The sequence below is a fragment of the Aquila chrysaetos genome, chromosome 3 (assembly GCF_900496995.4).
Source record: "Aquila chrysaetos chrysaetos chromosome 3, bAquChr1.4, whole genome shotgun sequence".
Taxonomy (NCBI): Eukaryota; Metazoa; Chordata; class Aves; order Accipitriformes; family Accipitridae; genus Aquila; species Aquila chrysaetos.
Window position 1 is genome coordinate 35,150,349 of NC_044006.1, and position 26,434 is coordinate 35,176,782.

Here is a 26,434-nt window from a genome sequence, read left to right on the forward strand (position 1 = left end):
AACAAATTAAATAGGGGTAGGATGCTAGCTTAATTTTTTTTTCTTTTAAGGAAACAGCTGTTCACCAAATGAATTTGTTTGACATGATTAAAAACTATTTGTCAAACAAAACATTTTGTTTGACGTGATTAAATGTACTTAAATTATGGTCCACTTATAGACACAAATACATGCCAATTGTTTATGACTTTTGTATAGTGCAGATGTGCTTTGTAGGTAGCCTGTTGGCTTATAGTTAAGGAAGAAGATGGCCGTATTCTGTTGAGTGAAGACAGTGTTAGTCTGAGGCTTTTAATTCTTGAGCGTGAGTAAGTTGCCTTTTCTATGAGGAAGACACAAATGAAGGGCAAAATATAAATAGGGAGCTGAAGAAATTTCATATGCTCAAGGCCAAAGAATATACCTACTACTTGTATTCCTGTCCTTTGAATGGACATAACCTTTTGAAAAGACAGGCAAACAAGAGAGTTCAGTCTGCTTTTCTCATTGGTGATGGGGCTGACTTGCTGTAACTCATCTGGTATGTGGGATTTTAGCTAATCGTAATACAGCAAATAACTTGTAATATGCTGCTTTGTTAAATGAGGTGACTAATTTATCTCCGTCACATTCAGTGGTTTTTTGTATGACTGGGTATTTACTATGTTTGCATTTATGGTAGCCCAGGCTGGGTGTCTGATGATTATAAACTTCCGGATCCTGGAGGCAATGTAAAGTTGAGAATTTGCATGTTAAAACAGTAGTTCTCAAACCAGGTGTACTTTTCCAGGTCATATTCCATATGCTTCAATGTGTACAAGGGGTGTGCACTTACCTGCTAGTCCGTATCAACTCTATAGCTGTGTTTCTTTGGGGAAGGGGTGGGGGAGTAGGTCTACACTTTAAAAACTATATTATGGATTAATGCATTCACAAATAATTAACTGCAGCTTCTTGGCAAAAGACTTATTTTTCTTTGGCTATCCTTGGAAGAAATCTGTAGGGCTTGATGACCACTGGTTGGATAATTAAGTTTCAAGCAGCTAAGGATGTAATCTTGCCTGTTGCTGTAAGAGGTTGCTGCAGAATACTTCGAGTTGAAATTACAACTGGTGCCTATTTTGAGTAAAGTCGCCAGTGTTCACTTCCAGGTACCAGGGGAGGTCATAGCCAAGAGGTGAACTTGGTGGCAGTGAAGGCACCAGGGAACCGGCAAAATGTATCTGTTTTCAGAAATAGCTTCTAGACAATGGGGGCAGTATCTTCAAACCAGAGGTTTAAGTTCATTTGGGAGGCTGCAGAGGTGGCAAGAGCTGTGGAGAGACCTGGACGATGGCAGTACAGCTGTCAGGGCTGGAAATGGTGCTGTGGAAGCTGTGAAGAGCCCAAGGGGATTGCGGCTGGGCAAGGCAATGGAGAGTGTTTGTATGCGTGCTTGTTTCTGGAAAGATAAGCGTACAACATGCATGAGTCTCTACTTCAGAGTAAAGAATACGTACCTCCAAGATGGCATATTGGCTTCTGTGTTATGACTTGCATTACTGCTGTTTCTTGTCAAGCTCAGAGGATCAATTGTAAGTTTGTGGTGATACATCACGAGACTGTAAATAGTTTTATGTATTATGGCCACATTATGATATGGAGAACTTGTTTCTTGCTTCAGTTGTCTCATGGTATAAAACAGGCTCTTGGGTGAAGGCAGAAGAGAATTTCCTTTCCTGTCTTGAGGGTTACTAAAAAAAAATAAATCCAAATGCCATGAATGGATACAATGTGCTGTACAATTTAATGAGATCTGAACAATGGCTCTTTATTGGTGAATGGATTGTTCATGAGTATGTGTGTATTTCTCTTTAAGATGTACTAAATTTGAATGGAAGAAGGTATGTATTGTTACACAAAAGTAAGGAATGGACACATTCTTATTTTTGAGAACTGGTCTCCTGTAGAGCTGTATATCAAAATAATTTTGTGTTGTGCAAGTCTAATATTTCACTAACAGGTCATTGATAAACATATTTTAAGTCCAGTAGTATTCCTGAAGTGAAGTATAGGACAGAGAAGAGGAGACTAATCTGGGAACTGGTTTCAACCTCCTCTTGCTTATATAGGAATCATTAAGGTAAGATAATGATCAAGAAAGTGGCTTGAGGAGTGGTACAGGGCCAAGGGGAGCTTTGTGGTGTCCTTCTGTAGGCTCTGTGGCCAAGGTAATTCTCAAGAATTCCATGGGAAATTCATGTGTAACAGCAAGCAACAGAGGTGAGTTTTATGTATGCCTTGACAAGGCTACTGTTCTCCCCTTTCCCCTTTAGTTTTGTTTTCCAACTTGGTTGTAAAGTATCCAGTGCTTTTCTTTGTTAGAAGGAGCTTTACTTGACTTTTATCCTTAACCTCATCTGTTGACAGATGACCTCAAAGGAATTGGGTAATCATGGAGTGCCCTGTTCTGTGTGAGCAGTGAGTCCATATTCCTGTGACGTGGAAGGATTCCCCTGGGATGTCTGCTATAAAAAAAGTGTTTTGTGACTCTGAAAAATTGGTGTGCTTTCTGCACATACCTGCAAAGATTGACAGTGACTTGTACTGCGGTATTGGAGAGAAGTTTCTCTTGGTGGCTGTAGACAAGTGCCTCCTCTGTTGAAGTGAGAAAGAGAGCATTTGCAACTCTACAATACTTCTGTGTTTCATATACTGCATCTTATATAACTAAACACTGAGTTCCTTCTAAGTAGTGTAATGGCACCTTTCCTCATGTTACTGTGCTAGCAATTCAACTTTGGCATGAATTGCTGAGGTCCAAGTGAAGTGTGTTCCTTGTTCCTTTTGATGAATGTAATTTTAAAGTGTGGCTTCTCTTTAATCACTAGACAGAGACCCACAGCAGCTTTCCAGTGTATTAATTCTAGGCAGATAGTAATGAAAACTGAACTGTAAATGATGTCCTGGATGTGACTGTATTTTTTTTGAAGTTTGGTTCTCCCTGCCTTGTGGTATTTGTATTACTGAAGAAAGTGCTTCTAAACCCCTTAGGTTGCAAGAAAGCAGCTTTGTTAGAAGCACCAGAAATTGAAGAACTTCTAAAATTAATCCTGTTTTCCCTGTGATACACATAGTGATCATGCTTTGAGACAGTCATCAGCAGTAATTTTGCATCATCAGTGTGGACAAAAGTTTCAAAACGAGTTATATGCTTTATATTCTATCTGATAGGTCAGTAATCCTATAATCAATCAAAGTCATAGAAAATCCAAACCCGAAAACTAACTCTTTGTTGGAAGTGAAACAGAGTCTTAAGCAAGCTCATGTAGTGTTAAAGGAACAAAGGTCTTGGTGCAGTTGATCATAGAACTCTCTGTAGATGAGAAAGTTGGTCTTTAAGTGTCCTCTGCTGATTATGTAAGTTAATGTGTTAAACTTACTTGTAGCAAGTAGTTTGACAGAAGTATTATTAGTGGGAATAATGGTTTATGTCAGAGTGGTTCAGAGACTAGATGTAATGAGACAGCCAGAATTACTTGCTTTAAACTGAATAATTGGATGTGGTTCTGTCATGGTATTCTAAGATCCCACTTGAGCAACAAGCAAGTCTTCTTTCATCGTAGAAAGTGCCACCCAGCATACAGCTACAGCACAACAGAGAAGTTTAGGATTGAGCACAGGGCAATTTGTCTTCCCTTGCAACTGAAGGCTGAGTGAGGTTTCTGGTTTTAAATACTTACTGGTGAATTTTTTTTTGTTGTTTTTTTTAAGTCTCTGTTACTGTAATAGAGAGTGCCTGTAATTCAAGGCCTGCTCATGATGTGTTTGTAAAGAAGTGGTCCCCGATTGTCAAGGCAATATAGCATAGGAGAGTTATGTTCATGGCTTCTTAGATCATGTGTTAGTATTACCCTGTTATGAATGGTAGCTCCTTCAGGGGCTTCCTGATTTAGAATAGGTAGAATTTTCCTCTGTAGTTCCATAAATTTCCAAAAAAAGCAGGGGCTTTTTTTGTGGTGTGTCTTTATTGCTTTTTGTTAATGAAATCTTGGTGAAGAGCACAGTGTTTGAAAAATTGTATTTGAATCGATGCTTCAGAATTAATGTAAAATGTTAAGGATATTCCACTTCAGTAGTGTAAGCACTGATGTGTCTCCATTAGAATCATAGAAATCACAGGGTCATTTAGGATGGAAGAGACCTTTAAGATCATTAAGTCCAACCATAAATGTTTGTGCTTTCCATTAATATGCATTATTTGACAGTTGTATTGGTAACATTAGTAAAAAGGATTTGAGTCAAGTTAGTGCGCAACACTTAGAAAATACATGAATAATTACCTGAAATATTTTTTGTTCTTCTTGAGAAAGCTTAGCTATGTAATACAATACTGCTTTAAAGTGTCAATAAGTACATAGAGCTATTGAAATAGGAACATTATTATTTAAAGAAAAAGAAAAGGGGTGAGTTTCAGGAAACCATTGGTGAACTCTCTCTTCCACCACCCTCTTCCTCCATCCGTCTTCTTATGAAGTGTTAGACTGTGAATGCTGCTAACAGCATCTTTCAAACCTGCGTGCCTATCTTTGTCTCTAATACTACTTAATTATTTTAGAACATTTAGAAATATGGGTTTATCTTGTAAATTCAAATTAAGACCCAGAGTAGAAGTGAAGCCTGCTGACACAGTGGTTCCAAAAGTCTGGTATTGTGGTACAGTTCCTTTGTTGTGGAATGTGTTCGCGATAATACTGTTTAGGAGAGCATGCGTGTTTATGAATGTGTATAAGTTGCTAATAACATTACGTGTTACCAAAAATCCAGTTACATTATGGAATTAGTCAAAAGTGGAAACAAGCTTCAATAGAATAAACTTTTCTTTAGGCTGCTTTCATTGTTTCATTTCCTAAACAGTAAGTGTAAATATGCATTGCAGTGTTTTCAATTGCTTTTTGTTCAACATACTTCTTTAACAGGTTGGTATTTGAGTATGCAGCTTGGTTATTTTCTTCAATAGAAAAGGCTGGAAGTACCGTAAGAATAGAGAGCATGATGGTTGCGCTCCGTACTATTGTACAATAGCTTCCTTTCTGAGATTATCAGAATTGCAAGTTTTTTTCCAAGTTACGTAGCTTGTATGACTAAATTTCAAGTGTTTAAGCATTACGATGTCAGGGGTCTGAAAAAAGAAAGTTATTTTCACTCATATATCTAAATAACTTGCCCATGAGTGAAAATTTAGCGTTAATAGCAGCATCAGCATATACAAGTGATTTTTGAAGTGGACTGCTTTCAGGTTCCCCCCTAGTGTCCTGGTATGAAGGTTGTAATTCTAAACTGAACTACAGTTCAGTCTTTACTGGGAGAGCTTCCTTTTGGCACAGTTGTTCTCTCCCAGTGAGAAAGGGGTACATTACCCTTTCTTTGAGACCCTGACAGTGTACAGAGACCTCAGACAACATAAACGGCTTTTAGTAGACAGTTGACCTAGTTATAAATATTTTAAAATTTATTTCTCTTATTATGCTTGAATGATTTTGGTTTTATATATATATTAAACAATGCTTCTGCTTGTATTGATTTTGATAATAAAAAATAAAAACATTTAAATTTTAAAGACAGATCTTTTGGAAACCTCATTTTTTGAGGAAGTCTGTAAAAGGTTGTTAAAATCAGATATGAAATTATTGCTTTTATTTAAATTAATTACATCTCAGTCAAAAGCTCTGACATTTATGTTAAGATCACCAAAAGCTGTATGTCATACTGCCCCAAATACAAAATTTTATTCAAATTTCAATAAAAAGGTACTGTTTTCTACCAAAGTTGAGTGCCTTATCGTCATTCAGATACGATCTCATTTGATTAAGGTTAGAGCGCAGTATAAGCCAGGTTGATTCTGTTCTGTACGTAGCAGATTTTCACAGCATGCTGTTCAGTGATACTTTTCCAGCCTGGTTTACAGGCAGTTGATTTTTTTCTGTAGAGTCAGTCCTGTGAAAAAATCTGAGAATAATTGCAAATAATTTGGTGAATAGGTTAATTTCTCTGTGTGCGCTCTGACTTAAGCTTAGTAACACTGGAAAAAAGGGATGGATATGCTTATAATATGCATATGATCTAGGCAAATGAAAACTTTCTCATTAGAAACATCGGGAGTTGCCTAGAGGATAAGTATATTCAAATTCTTCCTATTCGAGTATTTCTTTACACGTTGCTTTTGGCTATAGGTGGGAAAGTTTCAATATTACTGCTCTTAACTGTTGTTACTCATATATCTCATATTTCATTTTTCGGATTATCTCCTGTATAAGTTTGAGGTGGAAAACAGTCTTTTGGAATCGTGGAATGATGAAAGCTTGGTTTGGCTGCTAAAAGCCTTCTAGTGAAGGTGGTCTTCCCCCCAGAAAACCGTAAACATTTAAAGTTATATTAATGCGTATGTGATTAAGAGATCTGATTGTAGAAATTTGTTTGATATAGTAACACATCCCCAGGGCTGTAAGCTGTAGTTGTTCCTATTTTATATGTCACAGTAAAAGCAAGTCTTGGCTTATGTGTAAATGGCTTCTCTACAGGTTTGATAGTATCAGAAGGACATTCTGGAGACTTGGTTTCTAAATAGTTAGAAACCTCATGGATTTTTTTTTTTCTTTCTCTATTTCCCCTTATCTGATGTTTGTAGAAAATTCATTTGGCTGCCAGATGCAGTTGCCATTGTCTAGATCAACTCTTGCATTTCTTTCAGCATTTAAAAATTCCCTACTAGTTGTGAAATCCTGAATTACAAATGTTAAGATGAAGTTCTTGTAGCCATCAGGTGTATCGTATTGCTGGAAGGTCTTTTGCTTAGGTCTCCCGTCTGGATGATATATTTTATCTATTTGTCTTAATGTTTGGTTTACTGTGTATTTGACTCAGTATTTTAGTTTTCTGTCTGTTAATGGGATCAATTATGTTTGTAAGGACATCTTAAAGCTATAGAATGAATCTCTTTTCAAGCTCAGGCAGAGAATGCAGGAGGAGAGTTTGTATCTTGGGGCATAACTTGATATATTGAAGCCAGCTTTAGAGTTCCTGGGGCTGGTCAAAATTGCCATGGTTGCATCTCAGGGAACATGGGTCTGATGTAAGCTTACTCTGCAAGTTCAAATTTGCCTTACAAGAAAATCATGGCAGTAGAATTTTTATGGGTAGACTTTATGCAAGGCTAGATAATTGTCTGTCTTCCAGAAGTCAGTGTGAAAGTCAAAAGCCTGTCTAAATTCCCTGTTCTGCATGCTCTAATTTCAATTAAAATCAGTCTTTCCTTGAGCTTGTATTTGTGCTACTGGATGGCAGTATACAGATTAAGCTGCATAGAACTGTGGTCTAACTGTGGCTATATTGGGAAGACAGGTAACTTCTGGTGCTTATTCCAAAATGATTAATAATGCCTCTGTATTGTTTGGGTAACCCTTTCAGAGAGCACCCTTTTTAGTAGTTGTTGGCTGGTTAGAACTCCCATGCAAACTCAAATGTTAATGCTCTCTGAAGTAGAGATTTCTAACAAATCAAGAGTATCTAGTTTGCCTGCTCTGTGTTAGATGCACTCAACTTTTTTTACTAAATAGCCCCTCAAGTCTTAAGTTTACAGTAAGAGTCCTACAGCTTTAGTTTTTCTTCTTCACAAGATAAGTGCGTGCATCTTTCTTAGAAGTACTATGTTGTAGGTTGTCTTTTATGTAGTTATTCACAAAAGGAAAAGTTGTAATAAATTTCAGTAGTTGTTCTTGAGACATGTAGTAGCTACAAAAGAGGTAGGTTTTCTGTTTTGGCTAATTTTTAGATCTCTGTCAGATTTTTCCCCTTGCGTTTTGTCAATTGAACTTTCCTGTAAAATACATACCATGTACAATGGCATGCACAATTCTGTTGTGGCAGAATCAGCACCTTACTTTTAAACTGACTTTTCCCAGAGCCTCCTAGTCAGACAGAGCAAAACCATTACATTTCTTAGCACATCAGAAAACCAGCTGCTTTCTTTCTTTAAACAGAAACAAAAGGAGCTCAGCTGTGTAGCTTTAAATGATGTTAGACAAGGCAATTAAGAAATAGAGGTGGATCCCCTATTAAATGTCCCTTCAATGATCCTTCCAAAGGATCTTAGGCTGTCTCCTAGAAGTTTAAAGTTCTGACAGTTTTTTGTCTAGCAACATCTTCTCTTACAAAGGTTATTTCAGACTTCTAAGATACTCTGTTATGCTTTAGAATTGCAGGAGGAAAATGGAAGAAATTTTGGCAAGAAAGTACACTTCTTAAGATATGGCTTCATGCTAAGGCTGAGATGGACTAATTAGTTCCTGGTCTCTGAAGGGGAGGTGTCATTCCCCCTTTGTCGTGTCTCCTTTCCCATAAGCTGATTCAACTTGTGAAGCTGACAAAAAAACCAAACAACAACCTCAGAAAAAACACCCAACGAACCAAAACAAAACCTGTCAGGGTTAGTTTTCTGAAATCAATGTTAACTGAGTCACATGTTTACTCTGTGATGAGGAAAGCATCACAGCTAATGTAAGGTAAGGATGTTACAATGTCTAGTCAAAATACTGTGAGAAGAAGGGAGTGTGGCATGAATGGTATCTCTCCGTTTTTCCAAGCTGTTAATTTTACCCAAGCTGAGATGTGAAGCTACAGCATTGAAGTGTGCCTCCACTGCAGTCCCAGTCAGTCTCGGCTAGAATTGCCCCATGGTCCTGCCCTTCCTGCTCTGGGCTCAGCAATCTCACCTGCTCTGCGCACCGCCTGCACCTCACGGGTAATGAGTGGCGTCAGAGCTGAAGTGGCAAAATATTGTCACCGTAATTTTATTGCTGGATCGGTTTCCTGATCCAGTATGTTGTTGGTTCAGGTGATTGCCAGCACTAGCACAAAACCAGGAATCGCAGCTTTCTGTTACTCTCTGCCTTATTAATAAAATACATGTGGATTGCTGGAACTTATTTTTTTGGTAGTTGTGAATTTATCATGGTAGAGGCTTGCTAATACACTGGTAACTAGTTGACATTCAGCATGTAACAGTGGTAATAGTCTGACTGGTATTCATGATAAATGTAGATTTCAGATGTCCTGAAGTTACTCAGCATAACTTGGGAGATGTGATTTGTGGAATGTATTTTGTATTAAAGTAATCTGCAGACAACAACACCTGAATCCTGTATGTTACACCACTTGCAAAGTCAAAAATTTATGATGAAATCCTGACATTGTTCAAATTGCAGTGGTCATGAGCAGGCTTGGAGTTTTACTTCCATTCTGCCTGCCTTGTTTTTAAGAAGAAATGTTGTGGGTCAGCGGAGTGCTGATACCTCCAGCTGTATCAGTCCTGCTACTGATGTTGGAAATGTTGCCTTGCCTTCCTGTTATAGTTTGCTGAGCTTTGATTTGTAGGTAGTAATTTTGTTCACTGTAAGAATAAATGTGGTGTCAGTAAATTGTTACACAGATACTTGGTTTGACTGGGATGCAGTTATATGAATAGAGGAAAATTTGAGAGACTGGGAGAGCTGGAGGTGAAGAGTTAAGCCTTGAATTCATGTGAATTGGTGAGATTCATGACCTTTCACTTTTCTATGAAGAGAAAGACATGTAGGTGAATAATCATTCCAAAATCATAGCATTCATTGAAAGAGTCAATTTTTTATTTATTAGCTGCGATGTTTGGTGTTCTTGTCAAGGAACTGTTGTGTGTGGGTGTAGCTTGGTTTGATTGTATTTGGAGAGTCTGTCCTAACTGGATAATTTGATGACTCTTCCCCCCCTTCTTTTTTCCTCCTGAGGATCTGCTGTCACAGAAAGGCTTTTGTGTGCCTGTACTTCAAATAATGTCAGTACAAAACAGATAAAATTCTCTGCCCCATATTATGCTGCTTCATATCTAGACTCAGCTGTTCACTTCTGTGCTGTCTATTATTCTAGGAGATGACTGTTTAATATTTGTACAAGTGATTGTAGAGCATTTAAACATATGGCCTTGGTGAGGTGGCCTTAATAGTGTTGAAACAGCCCTGGTTTATAGTTCTTGTGAACTTGCACAGTGATCTAAGAATTCTTTAGGATAAAGAAAAATTAGAATATCTCTCAAAAATGCTGCCAAAATGCCTGGAGATTAATTTATGTAAAAGCAAGCAATGGCGGATATGTTGTAGTTGTAAAGTGAGTAGCTTTGAATTTAGAAAGCATCCTCATTCTTTTGCCAAAAAAAAACCAAAAACCCAACCCAACCCCAAAACCCAACAAATAAATCACCCCACCCCCCCCCAGCCTAGCTCAATGCCATTTGCATGGTGACCACATGCTCATACATGTTGAAGTGAAATTTTTGGTAGTGTTCTGTTTGAACATGGTGAATTTCTTCCATCTGTCTCTACTGAGGGATGTTTTTGAGTCCAGAAATAAGTAAAGTACTCTAAAACTTCACATATACCTTTGGTTTTCCTGCTTTATCGATGTATCCCAAATCAGGACTGCCGGTAGATTAATTACGTACTCTATACAAGAGAGTATATAGTAATCTTGCTGTTGATGCTGATTCAGGTTACAAATTTCAGTGGTATTCTCTCTAGAGAGTAAGTACGCAGCTCTCGGAATGAGGTGTAATTGTGTAATGTCAGGAGGGCTCAAATTAGTTATCTGCCTCATGCTCGCTCTCAGGATCTCGGTGGCTTGTGACAGCTGTCCTGCAATGCGCTGAGAAACCCAGGAGTCCACTACTGGGACAATACACCAGAGAATATCTGCACAGAATACATCTATGTGGTTTTTTTTTTCCTTCCTCTTTTTTTTTTTTTTTTTTTTCCCTCCTTTCCTTTTTCTTTTTTTGGAAACACTCAGTTCCATGCGTACGTGCCGATACAAACTGAAGCAAGCTGAAGCGTGCTATGCAGATGTAGCTCTTGGGAACTGGCTGTTAGGTGGAAATACACTTGTAGGCAGTCAAACTCTTGGTTTTTATGGGTAGTTTTATTTCATTAAATGATGAGCCACTGCCTACGAAGGTTTCTGTGTTCCCTTGCTAAGGGAATAACATCTCCTTAGAGGAATAGCTTATATTTTTAATTTATGTGTAACAGAAAACTTGTAGGAAGCTGTCTGTTCTTCTTAATATGAGTTACTAGGTTCCCATTTAATAAGAAGCTGAACAAAACCATCTGTACTGGTATTTGGCATGCTAATACTGGACAGTTTGTGTCATACAACTTGCTCCTGCATCACCTTAATTCCTTAGCACCTTGCCTCCCTTCCTGACTCCCCTGTGACCTGCTCCCCCCACCCCCTGTGCCCCAATCCAAAATAAAGCCTCATTTAGAAGTACTGTCTTATTGTCTTATGGGTATTTCTTGTTTTTTTTTAATATTATTTTCTAGAGAGAGGTGCTTTGAGTATGATAGATGCTGTCCTTTCAGATACATGAAGAAAGGTGGCAGTGAACTGTGTTGGTTTTTTTGGGCTGCAATGTTAGAAAAGATTGTCATGTTAATTTTGTATAATTTGTTCATATAAGGAAGGAAGGGTTGAGTTTGGATTATGGTAACTCTCCCTCCCCATCCCGCAAAACAGGATTTTAAAGTATCAATAGAAATCTCATAACAGATCTACCAATTTACAGGGCTAGATCTGTGGGTATGTCAGTATGGCCCCTTTGTAAGAAAATGAGCGCTCAGTTTCTTTGTGCTCCTGTCTAGCTAGGTCTGTTAGTGCTGGGCTTGAGCTCATGTGGGAAGTCCCACTGCAGCTACTTTAAATAAAAATATGCTTGCGTCCTGCTGTCTCAGAATGGCAGATGAAGCACAGCTCTGCCTGCTAGAGGCTCTGCGGACCCTGCAGTAAGGCAGTTTACAGCCACCTCGTGCTAGACTGGGATCATAATTGCGCTCTCATTTTAAAAGCAAAAAAAAAAAAGAGGATTGGAAAGAAGAGCTTGTGGCTGTAGTAGTATATACAGCTTGCTGGTGTGTTAACGCTAGTGTTGCTGTAAGATGTGATAGGGGATATTTTTACAGATTGATCCAGAAACTAGTCATAACAAATGACATGAAAATTACTCTTCTAATCCATTGTAAACGTTTCTGCATTCCACCCCATGGTTAACAGAAGTTTTGGAATTAGTCCAATTTAGTTGATTTTGAGGGAATTTTTAATGGAAGCCCATACTACTTACAAGGAAATCATGGACTATATATCGCTTGTGAAAAGATTAAAAGTTTTGCAAAGAGCTAAGAGCTCAGACGAAATCTTTCTTTTCTGTCTGGAGAATAGATATTTTTTTTTTGGACCCATCTTTCCAAAAAAGTGCTTTTATAGTTGGAGATAAGCTCAAATAAGTGGAACTTGAAGGGGTATAAAAGTAAAAATTAAGAAGGAACGATTGATGGAGAAAGTGTGTTTCGTGATAGTTACTTATGTTTCTTTTTTTAAAAAAAAAACCAACCTTCATACACTTCTGCAGCATCAAGCATATGGTTGAAATATTGCTGCAGCACAAATAGTTTTGCTCTGAGTTCTCACAGTGTTGTCACTGAACATGTTCAAGGATGTGATAATTTTGAGTATATTTGCATACAGTTTGTTTTAGAATACTTCTGTAGTTAAGCATGTTGAGACAGTTGCAGTTTGAAGTTGCTGTGTTGTTCTCCATCTAATGCGAAGCTTTTCCCTGGTATTTATTCTTAGGTAAGAGCAGATGTTTATCCATGAAGTATTTTGGTATGGGACTTGAAAGACAAAAAACTTCCATCTGTTTGAAAAAAAACTTGTTTATGTTTTAGAATGTTGGATTTTTCAGCTTGGCTCTACATGCACATGTTCTTTGCTTTCTATTTTTTTTTTTTTTTTTAAATGAATAAAGCCTCTGAGTGTTTTTTTTGTTCCAAGACTGACTATTAACTAGGAATTGGTTGACTACAGACTAGAAAGAGATTTCAATAAACTGCTTCAGAGATGGTTTGTTTGTTTGTTTGTTTTTAAGGTTTCCAAAACAAGTAAGTATTCTTTCCAAAACTTATAAAATAAAAAAATCAAAGGTGTGATTTCCACAGCGGCTCCTCCCCCTGGCCCCCCTGCCACCCCCTCGCATTCTATCCCAAAGGAATAGACAGCCTCTTCCCCCTTCACACAGACACACAGAGCCTACACAAACCAACTATTTGTACTTTTAGAAATTGAAGTACTTCTACTACAGATTTATGCTAAGGGAAGACTGCGTTAAAGTGTAGGAGAGCCATCAGAACACAGTTCAGCATAGCTGTTTCAGTCTTCATCTGAGTAGCTGAAGAACTGTATGAATCTGTGCTCTGCATTACGAAAAGAATAGGTTTGGTTTAAGATGCTCAGTTGAGATCACTAAGAGTTAGGGTACCTGATATTTTTGTTTAACTTTGTTCTTCTTATATGAATCATTTGGTTTATGATCATTTACATAGAGCAACAGGGAGGCCTTCAATAGCTTGGAAGTGAAAAGATTCACGCACGCATTAGGGTGAACATCTATTTACAGAGTGGAAACAAACTACTTTTAAACTCACTTGTCATCACTATCTGAGAATACTTTTATTAGCCTATGGTTAGAGAATTTTCTGGACTGAGAAGGGCAATAAGGGGAATTGAATGTGGTCTTCTGATTTCTGCACTGCTAGGTGATAAATACCATCTTCACAGTTGCACAGTATGTTTCTTTGGCTGGTGGTATTTGCCCCAAGTTTATGAACAGTACACTATTGGTTTTGTTTTGTCCAAGTTGTTCGTTTGTTTTTTGGTTGGGGTGGCACCAGTCCAGCTTCATTACTAGAGTTCTTGTTATCCAAGAAGTAGGAATGAAAGAAGAAAGAACAAGCAAGGCAGTGTCGCGTCATGAAGGTTAAGTTATGGATAACGCCTTAAAGAGCCAGTTCTCCTATGCGTTCTATGATGGGACAAGGAGATTAAGGTATGTCAGTTAGAAGGGGGCGAAGAGTGAAATGAAGCTCTGAATTTGATCTGCTAGAGTGGAGGCAGTGTTTTTCTAAGGCTGTCTTAAGCAAGGAAAAAGTATAGCTACTCATCATACCTGAAACAGAGAGCCATCTTACGCTAGAAGGGTACATGAAATTAATTGCAGGTAACAGCATGGCTTTTTTACTTCTTCAACAGGAAAAAAAAAAAACCCGAGGATTTTTTAGGAAGCCCTCATTTATTTTGCTGAACAAGAATATATGGCTTATGTAAAAAAACCTACTTTGGAATGAGTATTCAGTGAAAGGTCGATAATACAGCTATAAACACACTTAGCAGATGTTTGACTTCTGGGTTGTTCTGTTTTGGGACCCGACGTACAAATGCGCTTTCATTTTGTAGTGCTAATGAAGTCTTGGATCAGAGCAAAAATATAACCTTGGAGCTGTTCTTAGCTGCTGTTGATGCAGAAAATGTTAAGTCTCGAACTCTGAGTTCCTTTTTTGGTATTCTCTGAGCTGGAGGAATTGAAGGCATGCTGTCTTGCCCATTCTGCTCTTGTTCGACCCTGCGGTAGCTGTAATCAGTGGCCTGGGAGATGAGAGACTGGCGAGGGAGCGATTGGCTGCAGGGCTGGGGAGCAATTTCCCGGAGTACATCTGTGTCAAGCAGAGTGAGCTAAAGCAGTCATGTATGCGCAGTCTCTGATCTCTTGGGAGGTTCATTACAGGGTCTTGTACAAGGGCATTCTCCGCTTCTGCACATCAGCATGGAAGGAGCTCGTCCAGGGAAGAAAATGCAACCTGTATGTAAATACCAGCTGTATAACTTAATAATGGTTCGAACATGCTTTGATGCAAGTGGCATTTAGCAACTGTGTCTCAAAGTGGTGTGCTACCTTAGACTCACTAGTTGTGGAAGAAATTTTTGAAAGATCTGGTGATGGAAATAATACTTGAAGTAGGGATTTCTGTATTGGGGAAGGTATTTTCTGTGCAGTTAGAATTGCTTAATCATAGTAACTGGCTCAATTCAGAAAGAAAATGTGCTTTTAAAATCATGAGAGTATACTACCAGATTTTTGAGAGGGGTTGAGTGTGTTTTTTTGTTGATTTTATTTTTTTTTCCCTTTTTGCATTATTTTGAGTCAGCTTTTCTTAAGTTAAAGGTTATCAGCTGTGGCTTTGAGTAATCCTGTGCAAGTATAGCAGGGAAGTTTCTGGTAAAGAATCGTGAACAATCAATAGACTATTTCCTTTTGACAAAAAAAAAAAGGTGAACTTAATGAGCTGTGTAACTGAGGTAGAATGATCATGGAGATAGTGTTTTCTTCAGACTTCAGTGGCATAGCTACAAAACTCCGTGTGTGGGGATTTCTACAATGAAGCAGTGAACTCTAGTATTAGTGTTAGAAGCTATTGCTTAGCTCTTGTATAGGTAGTCTTGATCACTGCCTTTTAACTGCAGTGCAGTGTGTAACAGGGATTGCTACTTTAGAGTTCCCTGGAAACTGAAATCTATGGCATGGAATTTTCCTAAGTCATGAAGTTTTTAAGACCCCTGAATTGTTTTATATAAATTTTGTAAGAGGACCACTAAACTGTCTATTTCCTTGTGTGAGCATAACAAGTAAGAGTTTCATTTAAATGCATCTGACTGCAGTGGTCTTGTTTGTTAGGGTCTCTGTAGTACAGTGATAGATTTTTGATTTTCATTGTGGTGCTACTTTAGCTCTGGACACATAACTGTGTCAGGCATGCATATGCCTAGAAGACTAGGCAAAGATCTGAGGTGACTAGTTACAAAGACTCTACTACTTCTGTTTTTTCTAACTGTAATTTTAGAAATTGAAGTGAATGGTGCTATGAATTTTTTTGAATGAAATTTAGTGCTGTGAGGCAGTGATAAAATGCAACTTTGTAAAACGACTACTATGATGTTAAATACGCAACTTGGTATCTTGTGTTGGATTGGTGACATTATTTGCCAACTATGCATGGTGATAAATTTTATGGCTTGCAGAACACTCAGGTTGAATTCAAGTGGGCTTCTAATTTTAATTGAATATTCTCTTGCATTTTAGTCATGCCTTAATATTAATCAAGCCATCCTGTTTTCCTGTGTTCATTCTAATGCAATTTTTTTTGCCCAATTGCTGTGGTGTGCTATGGTTGATGGCCAGTCACTACTGTGACCAGTCTCTTCATGCTTCCTTTTGTTTCTGCTTTTTTCTCCCAATTTAATTTTGTGTTCTGATTAACACAAGCACTTTGTGTTTACTAGTGTCTGATTTGTCTGGGACATGGCTTGTCTTGCAGGTTGTGGCGCTCAGTGTGACAGTGGCCAGAGTAATGCCTGCTAGAACCACTGAAATAAAATTATTTATAAACATTAGATGTTCAACTGTGCAGGAAGCAAAACATTAACATGTTTAGAACTGTTTTTTTCCAAGTGTAGTGGGTTGTTTTTCTGTTGTTGTGTGGTGTGGTTTTTTGTTTTGTTTGGGGTTTTTGTTTGTTTGATTTGGTTTTTTTGAAAGGAGCACACATGTGTCTGTCTTTACTGTCTTCCACATACAGTTTTGGAAAAGTAAAAGTAAAATGCAACTTCTGGAGAGTCTTATTGAAGTCTGTTGGTGTCTATTGGACATGCTCGTCCAAACAGGGTTTGTATAGCTCCTGTGTTTTTTCTAAGTCTTCTAGAAGCAGATTGGTCAGATGTATTTAGTAGGGTAAAGCTGAGCAGTTAATTAGAGGATTAGTGGGCTAGAAAAACTTCTCTAACCTCTTTCATTATAGCTATGGTCTTACTGAAATCTAAGCATCAGACCTTCCTGTGAGGCTCTAAGTATTGCTTTGATTAGGAAGGATCTTTATTTACATGTGAGGATAGTTGTGTAAAATAGTAATTGTATAACCACAGATAAAATTCACAAGAAAAAGGCGTGGCCGTGGGGGTGAGTGGTGACACCAAAACCTTTGAGCTGTACTGGAGTCTTTCCTGTAGTGCTTGAGCAATACCTACTGCTGTGATAGTGGGGGGGGGGGGGAATCTGGGAAGCAGCTGTTCCTGTGCAAATCAGACCATCTCAAATTCAACCAAGGGGGAACCCATCAATATGGTATGCTTCCTATTTTAAGCCTGGCGAGTGTTCTATTTGTGAATTACTATTAATTTTACTCTCATCCATATATATTTAGAGGGCAAGGCCAGCTAAAAATTGTATGCCAGCAAAATGAGACAGGGCCCATTTATGTTTGGTACGTTTTCCCTTGGCTGTCAGGTTGATGTGCTTGATTTAGAACTGGTAGTGTTTCATCACTTTGGCAACTTCTGAAGATACAGTATTGCTATGTACACCAATACTGTGCCCAAAGCACTTACTTCAAATGCATTTATAGGACTGCTTGTGCAGTTCAGCTAAAGACTGTTTAACAGGCTGAATAATACCTTCACTTTCTAAATAGTAGTAAGAACTGATTTTTTCATATCCTGGCTGTCTTTCAAGGAGGCAGCAATCGGAGATGCCTGCCCTCCTGGCCACCATAGGCTCATCTTACCTCTGGTTTAAAAGCAGAATCAATCTGACAGAAGTAAAACAATATATTTAGAACTTACCAAGTGCTGCTGTTAGTTGTTCCTGCAGGTGAACCATGTCAAAAAGCCCTTCCTAATTTACTCATTCTTACCTAAGGCTACTTGGTGCTCTGTATGGGTAGCAGTGGGAGAGCTATAATGTAGACCTACTGCTGATGATTGCCAGAGGTAGAATGATTGTCATTGAACTCTGCATACAGTAGTCCCACATGGCATTAACAAATATACTAATTTTCTGGTTTCTTTTCTTATCGTTTCCAGGGTTGCTGTCACTGGTAGACTTGTAGTCCTGTGAAATTAGGAGATAACACTAGTCTTGTCTAATTCCTCCCTGCGGCCCCCCCCCCAAGTATTAGTGCTTATTAGGTTGCAATTCTGGGACATTGAATGGGTAGGGAAGAGGCTGTATGTGCATTCTGTAAACTGGAGATGTATTTTATTTCCTGACTACATGGAGTGTTACGTGTGCTTAGAACAGAAATGCAGGCTTCTGAAAGAAACCACTTAAGAAATGCTGCTTTGAAATTGAATTATAAATTACCCTACTGGTTCTTAATTAATCTGAACAATATATTTCAGTATATATATATTTGTTTGTAACAAAACAAATGAGTTTTTGTGTGTGTATATCTATACAAAAAGGTCAGTTTTAAAATATTTGATATATGTACATACACATACCTGGAAAACAGTTGCAAAATTAGGTTTTGTAGTTCCTCTTTAGTTATCTTTGAGATATGTGGTCAAAATGAAGGTTTCAATTTCTTTTTCCAGCTAAACTTTTATTTTTCAAGCAGAGCAATATTGGTAACTTTATTTAATTTTTTTTTTTTTTGTTACTGGAGCCTTGATGGCTATCATGTCTGTCTTCTGAATGCAAATCCAACAAAGTGAGGGCTGAAGATATAACAAAAATCCTGCTTTGACTAGCCTTCCTAGGTCTAGGTCAAGCCACCGTTTTGAATTCTGTTTGCAATGATTTGTAAGTTTATTGGGAATTTGCTGAAGGCCTCTACTGTTGTATCCTCTTGACAGCATGCTGGGTTGGATGGATCGTTTGACCCAGCTTAACTGCTGCTATGTACTGATGATGAAAGAATGAAGAACAAAGTACGAAGAGCAAAATGCACTGTGCAAAAATTCTCATATGCTGTTGATCTTGGTATGTAAATCTATAGTAGCATGCTGTAAAGGTTTACCAGTTGGGTCTGTAAGCAGTGTGTGCTCATGTTTTGAGAAGAATGGTTTGTTGGTGCCACATTCCAGCCTAAGAGCTACATCCTGTCTGCCAGATCTGTTGTCTCTACAAAGGCAGAGATGTATCCGTGGGTTCTTGTGGGAAGGAGGGGGGAAGTATTCACCTTCTGTTCAAGCCAGAGAGGATGGGATATAATTACAGTTGTAAAGCAATATGTAGGTTCACTGTGATGGTGTAGGCAGTTGTAGTAGAATAGTTTCAAAATTAGAAGTTTTAAACTCTTGGCCGGGGACAGATGTATAAGGGAAAAATGTAGACATGAACCACCCCTCCCCTGGTTGTTTGGAGTTTGGTGGGTTTTTTTTAGGTTTGTTTTTTCTTCATTTGCATTTACTTGAATACATGCTGCAGTGAAGGTTCTTTGTAGCATGAGAGTGGTAATGTAATTTTTTCTTTTTTGGGGGGGGGGGGGGGGGGGAAGATGGTGGTTTTTTTCTTTGTTTGTGTCCTCTGTGCCCTACTTATTCCCACGAACGCTAGTGCTATCTCTTCTGGTGCTGCAAGTAGTTCCCCAGCTCTGTTGGGGAAGAACTTTGAGCTGAGGGGTTGTAAATAGAGTACATGAACATTGACTTAGCTAAGTAATGGGTTTAAATGTTGAGCTCAAATTATTCTCAACACAATTACTGTATTACTCTTAGATTTCAAAGGTTTACAGTTAACTGTATGAGCCATTTGTATGATCATTGTCTATCACCAGAATGAATTGATTGAACTACATTTCAAGGTCCTTAAAAATGTATTGCTAGCAAGTTGTATCTCTTGGAAGTGGTTATTCAGTAGTGCACTTTAGCAGTGTGCCCATCTGAAGTCTGTCGTGTGTATGTGACTGCATAAGGTTAGGTGACCTGCGTGGTGAGAAGAGCTTGTACAGATGACAGTGGAAAGTTTCCTTTAGATTTAATATTCTGTGCGTCATACTTGTGCCGGTCCACTAGACAGTAACTAACACATGCTGCTGGAGGCTGACAACTTAACTCTTGCAAACTTGAGTGCTTTCCTTAGTGATTCATGCAATTTAGGATTGGCTTTTTTTAAATACTACTTTTTAAAAACAGGTAGCGTTAATATTTTAGGTATGAGAAGTGTACCATACTAAATGAAGATGAATATTTGAGAAGGTAAATAAGTAAAGTGTAAACAATTTCTGGATACTTGTTTGTCTGCAATGAAAGGGGAGTTATTATTTTCTCCTGGATAAGAGGAACCTTACTGGAATTCTGCTAGAGCAAAGAGTCTTGAAAGTCTTGTCTGGTCTGCAACAGTTGAAAAGGTGTTTCTTTTTCATGCTGGGGAAAGTTGGGAGGCTGAGAAGACATGTTGTAGTATATGTAGGTACCTCTGGCTGAATACTACGGTTTTACTGGGAGGTTGTTTCTACAGTACATTTGTGAGTATCTACAAATTTGGTGTTAGGGAAAAGTATACTTAGTGTATTTTAATACAATATACTAGGAATTTTTTTTTTTTTCCCCTCGAAGTACTCTGGATTTGTTCTGTTTCTATAAACGACCATCTCCTTGTGAAAAAGCAAACCAAAGGTGAAGGCTTCATCTCTCCCTGGGGCACCTTGGTTGCTGCTTGTGTTGTTTGTTTCCCTTCTCAATTGTTTTGTCTCTTGTCTGAAAAGAGATGTTACATACGTTCCAAGTTAGTCTTAGATTTTACTTTGGCAGCTGTTTTTTGGGCATCTGTGGGATTATTGTGCGTAAAGTTTCACATGAAATGGGTGGTAAACTGCAGAGGATGCTTGCTCTAAGATGAAGTAATTCTCTGTGCCTAAAAAAGGGAAGCTGATGAGTTTTAAACAATCCCACCTCTCTTTTTTTATGTATGTAAAATGTTCAGAAAGTAGAACATATAACTGGAATGGGAGTGTGTTTTGATTCAGCAACTGTCATGGTTTTCTCTCACTTTCATGCCTTAAACTGACATGGTAGAGCTTCTATAATTACTGGAAACCTATTGCCTACAGACTTTATTTTTAGCAAGGAAAAGGTTGTAGCTTGGAATTAGTTTTATAGCATATTTGAATGTTTTGGGTTTTTTACCTGACCTAAGGCAAAAGTATGTTATGGTCGGGTTTGCTATTGGCATCACAAATGGTTATGTTAAAATGATGCTTTGTCTTTTTCTAAACAAAGGCTGTAAATGATATGCTTTCTTTATGTATGATATTTGTGGTTGCTAATGGTTTATTCTTGGAAGAGTCTTTGCATGTGTTGAGTACTTTGAGATAGTGATAGAAGGGTTTGCAAGGGCATGCATGCCTTTCTGTAATCTAATCTCAGAAGACATGTTACTTTCACATGATGTGGTTTTGAAGGCTGCTTCTGTATGTATACGGTTGGCAAAGTACTTCTGTTACTAAAGCAAAGGGTGATAAATATTAATAACGTGGTATAAGGCATACAGCAAGTACAATTTCAAAATGTTATTGGGAGATAAAAATATTTTCTTCTATGTGTATTTTCCGCAGTGTGTTTGTAATTTTCTACCAGTATGCAGTAGTTTGTATAATATGGAGAAAACTGTTGTATACTGCTCAAAAACTGTGTGTTTGGCAAGCTTCCAAGTGTCCTGAAAGTACTTGTGGGGGGTGGAAGGGAAGAGTAAGGTACAGGATATTTCAGCAGTCTGTGGCTGTAACCATGAAGCTAATTGTGGAAGACGTTTTAATAGTGGTTTTCCTAATACCAAGTTTTTTTCCTCTCTCATATTGTAAGACACTTAAGATAATTTGGAGGATTTGTAATACTTCATCTATTTCCGTCTCTATTTTGAGTTTTCTGGTAATATGCAGGATTTGTGTGTATATCCGTTTCTGTGAACTGCTCTGTACTATAGTCCCGTAATCTTCTATTTCTGTGTCACTGAGATAAATTGGAAAGTAGGTATGCTTGACTACTCCTTGGTAGTGTTACGGCCTTACCAATGGAGTTTAATGTTTTGCTGTACTTATTTGGTACTTCAAAAGATTGATTAACTTAAGCTTTTTAATGGTGCTACTTAGAGACCTCTTTTTGCTATTGGGTTTATGCATGTTAATTTTTTCCCCCCTAATCTCTGTTGGAAAATCCATCTTCAGTAAAGATAACAGCCAAGACTTACTTTGCAACTGTGTTTTTCCTTACCTCCAGAATCGTTATCAGAGAGATAACAGAGGCCAGTTACATTATGAAGGCATCTTCTAGAGGTCTTTTCAATTTCATTTTGGTGTGTAGGAGACAGGAATGTACTCCCCCCCCATCTTACCACCATGACACTTTCTAAATTTCTGCCATTTCTTTATTAATAAGTCCTTGTAACATTTTCACAGATTTGCCTGCCCATCAGACATGACCTTGGTTTAATCACTTGAGTTTTTTAATTGTAGCTGTCTGGAATGTGCAGGAGTTTTGATTTTTCTGACGTGAATGAAAAACTCTACTTTTGCAATGTAGCAGTAGTGACAAAGTTATGTTACTGTGTAACGCCTTTCTTGAAAACCCTATTCTTTGGCTCAGAATCGACCTGTATTTAGTTTTCAGAGGTTTATTCTGCCATGTGCCACTCTTTTCTTTTGTATCTTGCTTATTTACATAGTGCCAGCTGAGTTTAGGTGAATGTTGACACTGTTAGGGTTCCTAGTCCGTGTAAGAATCCTGATTTAGGCTTCCATTTTTTTCTCATGAAACCATTACTACAGATCCCATGTTGATAGATGTAAATGCACCAGTGGGATGCTGCCAGAAGCAGTGATCAAACAGGTTTATTTGTGGTGGATCTAGCTGTCATATGACCACAAGAAAAGTCAGTTTGGTGAACTGATCCAATGGAAAACTAATTAAGTTGTTTAAAAAAAAATAAATCCATTGCTTCAGCTCTTTGTATCTGACTTCATGATTGATAGATATGACTGAAGGAAAAAAGTGTGTGCCCAAGGAAGTAGAAAGAGCAAGGACAGTATTCTTTAGCAGCTATCCTGCGGTTATACATGGTTAGATGTGAAGTAAAGCATTACCCTTAGGGCAGGCAGCAGTTCTTTTGGTGAACCAGTTCTGCCAGGAGGCCATAATTTGTGAGCTGTTAAAGTGGACTGTATTCTAAGGAATGCAAACGTTTGGAGAAGGGCAACTTTAATGTTGTTTCGATGTCAAGTCTGAGATGAGATGATGAGATTTCTACTGCTTGGTTATTTTAAGGGCTTGTTTTTTGTGTTTTTTTTTTTTTTTTTCAAGATTGAGCAAAAGGCAGTGTTTAAAGGTCTGCTTTAGTGATGTGCTAAATGTGAGATTAGAGGGCACGTTCAGAGAAAAGCCTCATTCGTGAGACTACCTCTATTTCAAATACTGTGCTTTTGCGTTATGAGTGGTATAGTTTCAGTAGTAATGGAATCTGAACAGATCGTCTTGCAACTGATGTTTCCTAACTTTGTGCGTAAAAACACATGAATTAGGTACAGGTGTGGTCAACAAGCTGTCTGTGGAAACCCAAGTGAAAGGCTTATTTTGATCTTTCCGAAACTGTTGGTTTAGGGAGAGACCCCCAACTTTTGTAACTTAACTCTTTTGCCACCCCTTTGTATAACCTTTGGTTCATGAAAGCTTCTTACTCGTGCTGGAAAATCTCACACAGGAATTGTCCCTTAAGCAAATGGGTTCAAGATTTCTGAATGTTAACTTATGTAACTTTTTATAAATTTGCCAGTTATTTTATTGAAGTAGATTCATTGCTGTTGAATGTAAAACTAAAAGAATATCACGCTCCTGAAATGTATGTCCTGATCCTTGATACGATGAACTCGAGAGCATTGCAAAAGCAAATTGCATGGTACTTAGCATATCTGTTGATGTACTCTGATTTTCCTTCAATACAGGGTATGTTTTCATGAAGAATTGGATGGGTAGATTTTCAGTGACATTTCCTTTCTCAGTTTTTAAGAGGTGAAAATGTGTTGTTCTAGAAAACTTTGACAAACAGCTTCAGAACTGCAGAATATATTTAGGAATTTAGAAAAAAATTAGTTGTATTTAGTTTTAACTTGTATTTTGTTTCTGCAGGGTCATGATGAAGAAGCTGTTGTGGATATGGGCAAAATCAGCTCTACTATCAATACAAACTTCGAGAAAGAAGAACTAGAGAGTAAGTTTGTGGTGGTTTTCTGTTTGCTTAATATGCATTTTTTGCCTTTGGATAAAAGATCTATTTTCCTTCAAGTGCAGCCAGTATTGCTAAAAAGAATCAGGATTTTATGGCCATCATGAAATTCTAGGCATAAAACCAGCGAACAGCAGATGACATGCGCTGTTTTTTGTCTCTGTGCATGCTAATAAATGCTGTTACTCAAATCTGTCACAGAAAAAAATATTAAAAAAAATATTTATGAAGCTTTTCAAGGAAAGCTTGCTTCTGAGATTGTAGGTTTGAAAAAATGATTGCTGTCGGTAAGTAATTTCCCAGCATGAATGATGTCAAGTTCTGCAGAATCAAAACTCGGGGAACAGGGGCCATGAGGGAGATGTTTATTTTGTTTTCTGAAAGTTAAGTATGCTGGTGAGTGTGGCCATGCACTTTAAATACTGAGAGTCTGAACAGATAACAGTGCTTCTAGTTCCATGGTAAACTGTACATTCTGCAATATGCAGTCAGTTAAAGCATTATGGAATCCTGTTAGTCTTCATTATTTGACTTGGGATCCTGCATTTAGCAAAAAATGGCACCTAGTTAGTTACACATGGCAAAATGCGAAATTAGATACTTCGTCTAAGATACAATATCTTACTGACTTGAAAAGGAAGTAGATTGGGATGAAGATTCATGGATGCTATTTAGTGAAGCCAGAGGAAAAAGCTAGGGAGGTCCAGTCTTAGAATCTTATTTATTCACCTTTCACACAGAATGCTCTGAAGCTTAATGAACACTTGCAAAATGCTGGAAGACTATTAGTAGATTCACTAAGTATCATTTCCTGACAGTACCAACTCTTACTGCTTGAGAACAGTGCAGAGCCATTATAGCAGCAGTTTCTGGCTGAGAAAAGTTGATTTAGGTTGCTGTCACATTTTCTTATACTGTGGTCTAACAAGAGACAGTTTAAAGTGATTAAAGTTGTTTGTTGCTGTTCCAGTCATACTCTTGCTCTGTTCCCTTCAGTCTGTTACTGCTTTCCATCTTGTGCTGACACTTCTGTTTGTCTGACTGTACCATAAGCCTGGTATGTTAAGCCAGCAGAAGATGTAACAGTCCTGACAGAGGAAAATAATAAGAAAGATCTCAGCAGTGGAGCACCCAACACCAGATTGCCACTCAGATGGATGTGTGACAGCGCTGAGCGGAGGAAGGAAGCATGAATATGAGGCTGAGAGGTGCAGCAGTGGAGGCTGCAACAATGCCAATTTAGATAGGGTTGAGCTGTGGTAAAACCACTGCCATGTCTGTTTCTGTAGTGAAATCTTCAGTGCAGATTTAAGATGTCTCCTCCTTCATTTTCTTCTTTTGCTTTTCTCTGGGAGATCACCCAGGAAAAACAAGTGTGTGTTTTGCAGAGGGGCAGGGGTTAAGGGGAAGCAGGCATTCAGCTGGAGTAGTGTGCCCTGCAGCAGCTTGAACAGCTGTAACGCTTCAACCACAAAGAATGACATGGGAACATGCAGCCAGATCACTTCCCCAGTCTCTTTCCTAGCACATTCGCAGGAGTGCTTCAGCTAGTACAATGCTGTAGTTACACAAGATACTGGGTGGGAAGGCAGGGGGTTCAGGCCGCTCGAGGCAATTTAAGCACTTGCATTGCTGACTGTGGAAAATACCCCTGTTTTACCCATGGCCAAAGAATAAATTAAGGTGGAACCAAGACTTCTGTTTCATGAGCAATTGAGTCAACATTAACAGCTGTTGAAAGGAGGAGATGAGGAGATCTTACTGTCCTCACCTTGCTCTTAGCCATGCAGCCTTACCTTTCCTTTGGCTACCTCTGACTCTTGTTGGAGTGACCCAGTGTGTCTCAACGTGTGAGAGGGCTGGATATACAGAGGTTAAACAAATAACTAATAAGTATCTGAGAAGAAAAATGTATTCCAGTAGGATTATCACATGTCTGAAGCTTCATGTAGATGCACATTTTCACATATAAGTAGGAATTATTTTTGGCAATTACATATATTTAGTAGTATCTTACATATTTGTAAGAAAATTGGTCTTTTGGGTTGGGTTTTTGTTTTTTTTTTTTTTTGGGGGGGGGGTGTTAATGGTAGAATGGGGAAAGGGAGGGACATGTATTTTGACTTTCACCAGTGGAAACTGTTCCAAAGTAAGAGCAAGACGTTTTTCTGTTCCTGTACGAAAGAGAAAGGTATGAAGTACAGTTGTTTATGACTTATAGTCATCTCCTCTGAGATTCACTAAATAAGAGATTCTTTAGATTCGGGGTGTTTTAGAGGATAAATTTCTGTGAACTTACAGTTCTGTTTGTTTATGAGATCATTAATTCTAGTATTAAAATCTTGCTAGGGGAGAAACGGAATTGTTGGCTGCAAGCAGTAAAAAAATGGGTAGTATTATTTTTCATTACTGACTTGTGAACGTTTTCTTGTAGGCTTAGGAAGACCTGTTAGTCAAGCATTAGGTATTTTAAGTGTTCTAAGACCTGAAACTGTTTCAGTCCAGTTTTCC

General features: G+C 38.2%; 1 protein-coding gene across 6 annotated transcripts in view; it reads left to right on the forward strand.

Annotated features, from left to right (window-relative positions):
• The window catches only part of SLC4A7 (solute carrier family 4 member 7), a 96,886-nt gene that overhangs the window by 12,356 nt on the left and 58,096 nt on the right, over positions 1 to 26,434 (forward strand). For 5 of the 6 annotated variants that reach the window (XM_030007819.2, XM_030007816.2, XM_030007818.2 and 2 more), the window contains exon 2: positions 23,827 to 23,908. In XM_030007819.2, coding sequence (XP_029863679.1) covers positions 23,827 to 23,908 — 82 coding nt within the window. Of the gene's footprint in view, positions 1 to 14,558; positions 14,735 to 23,826; positions 23,909 to 26,434 lie in introns of those variants that run through there. The other variant, XM_030007817.2, reaches the window with a different exon arrangement.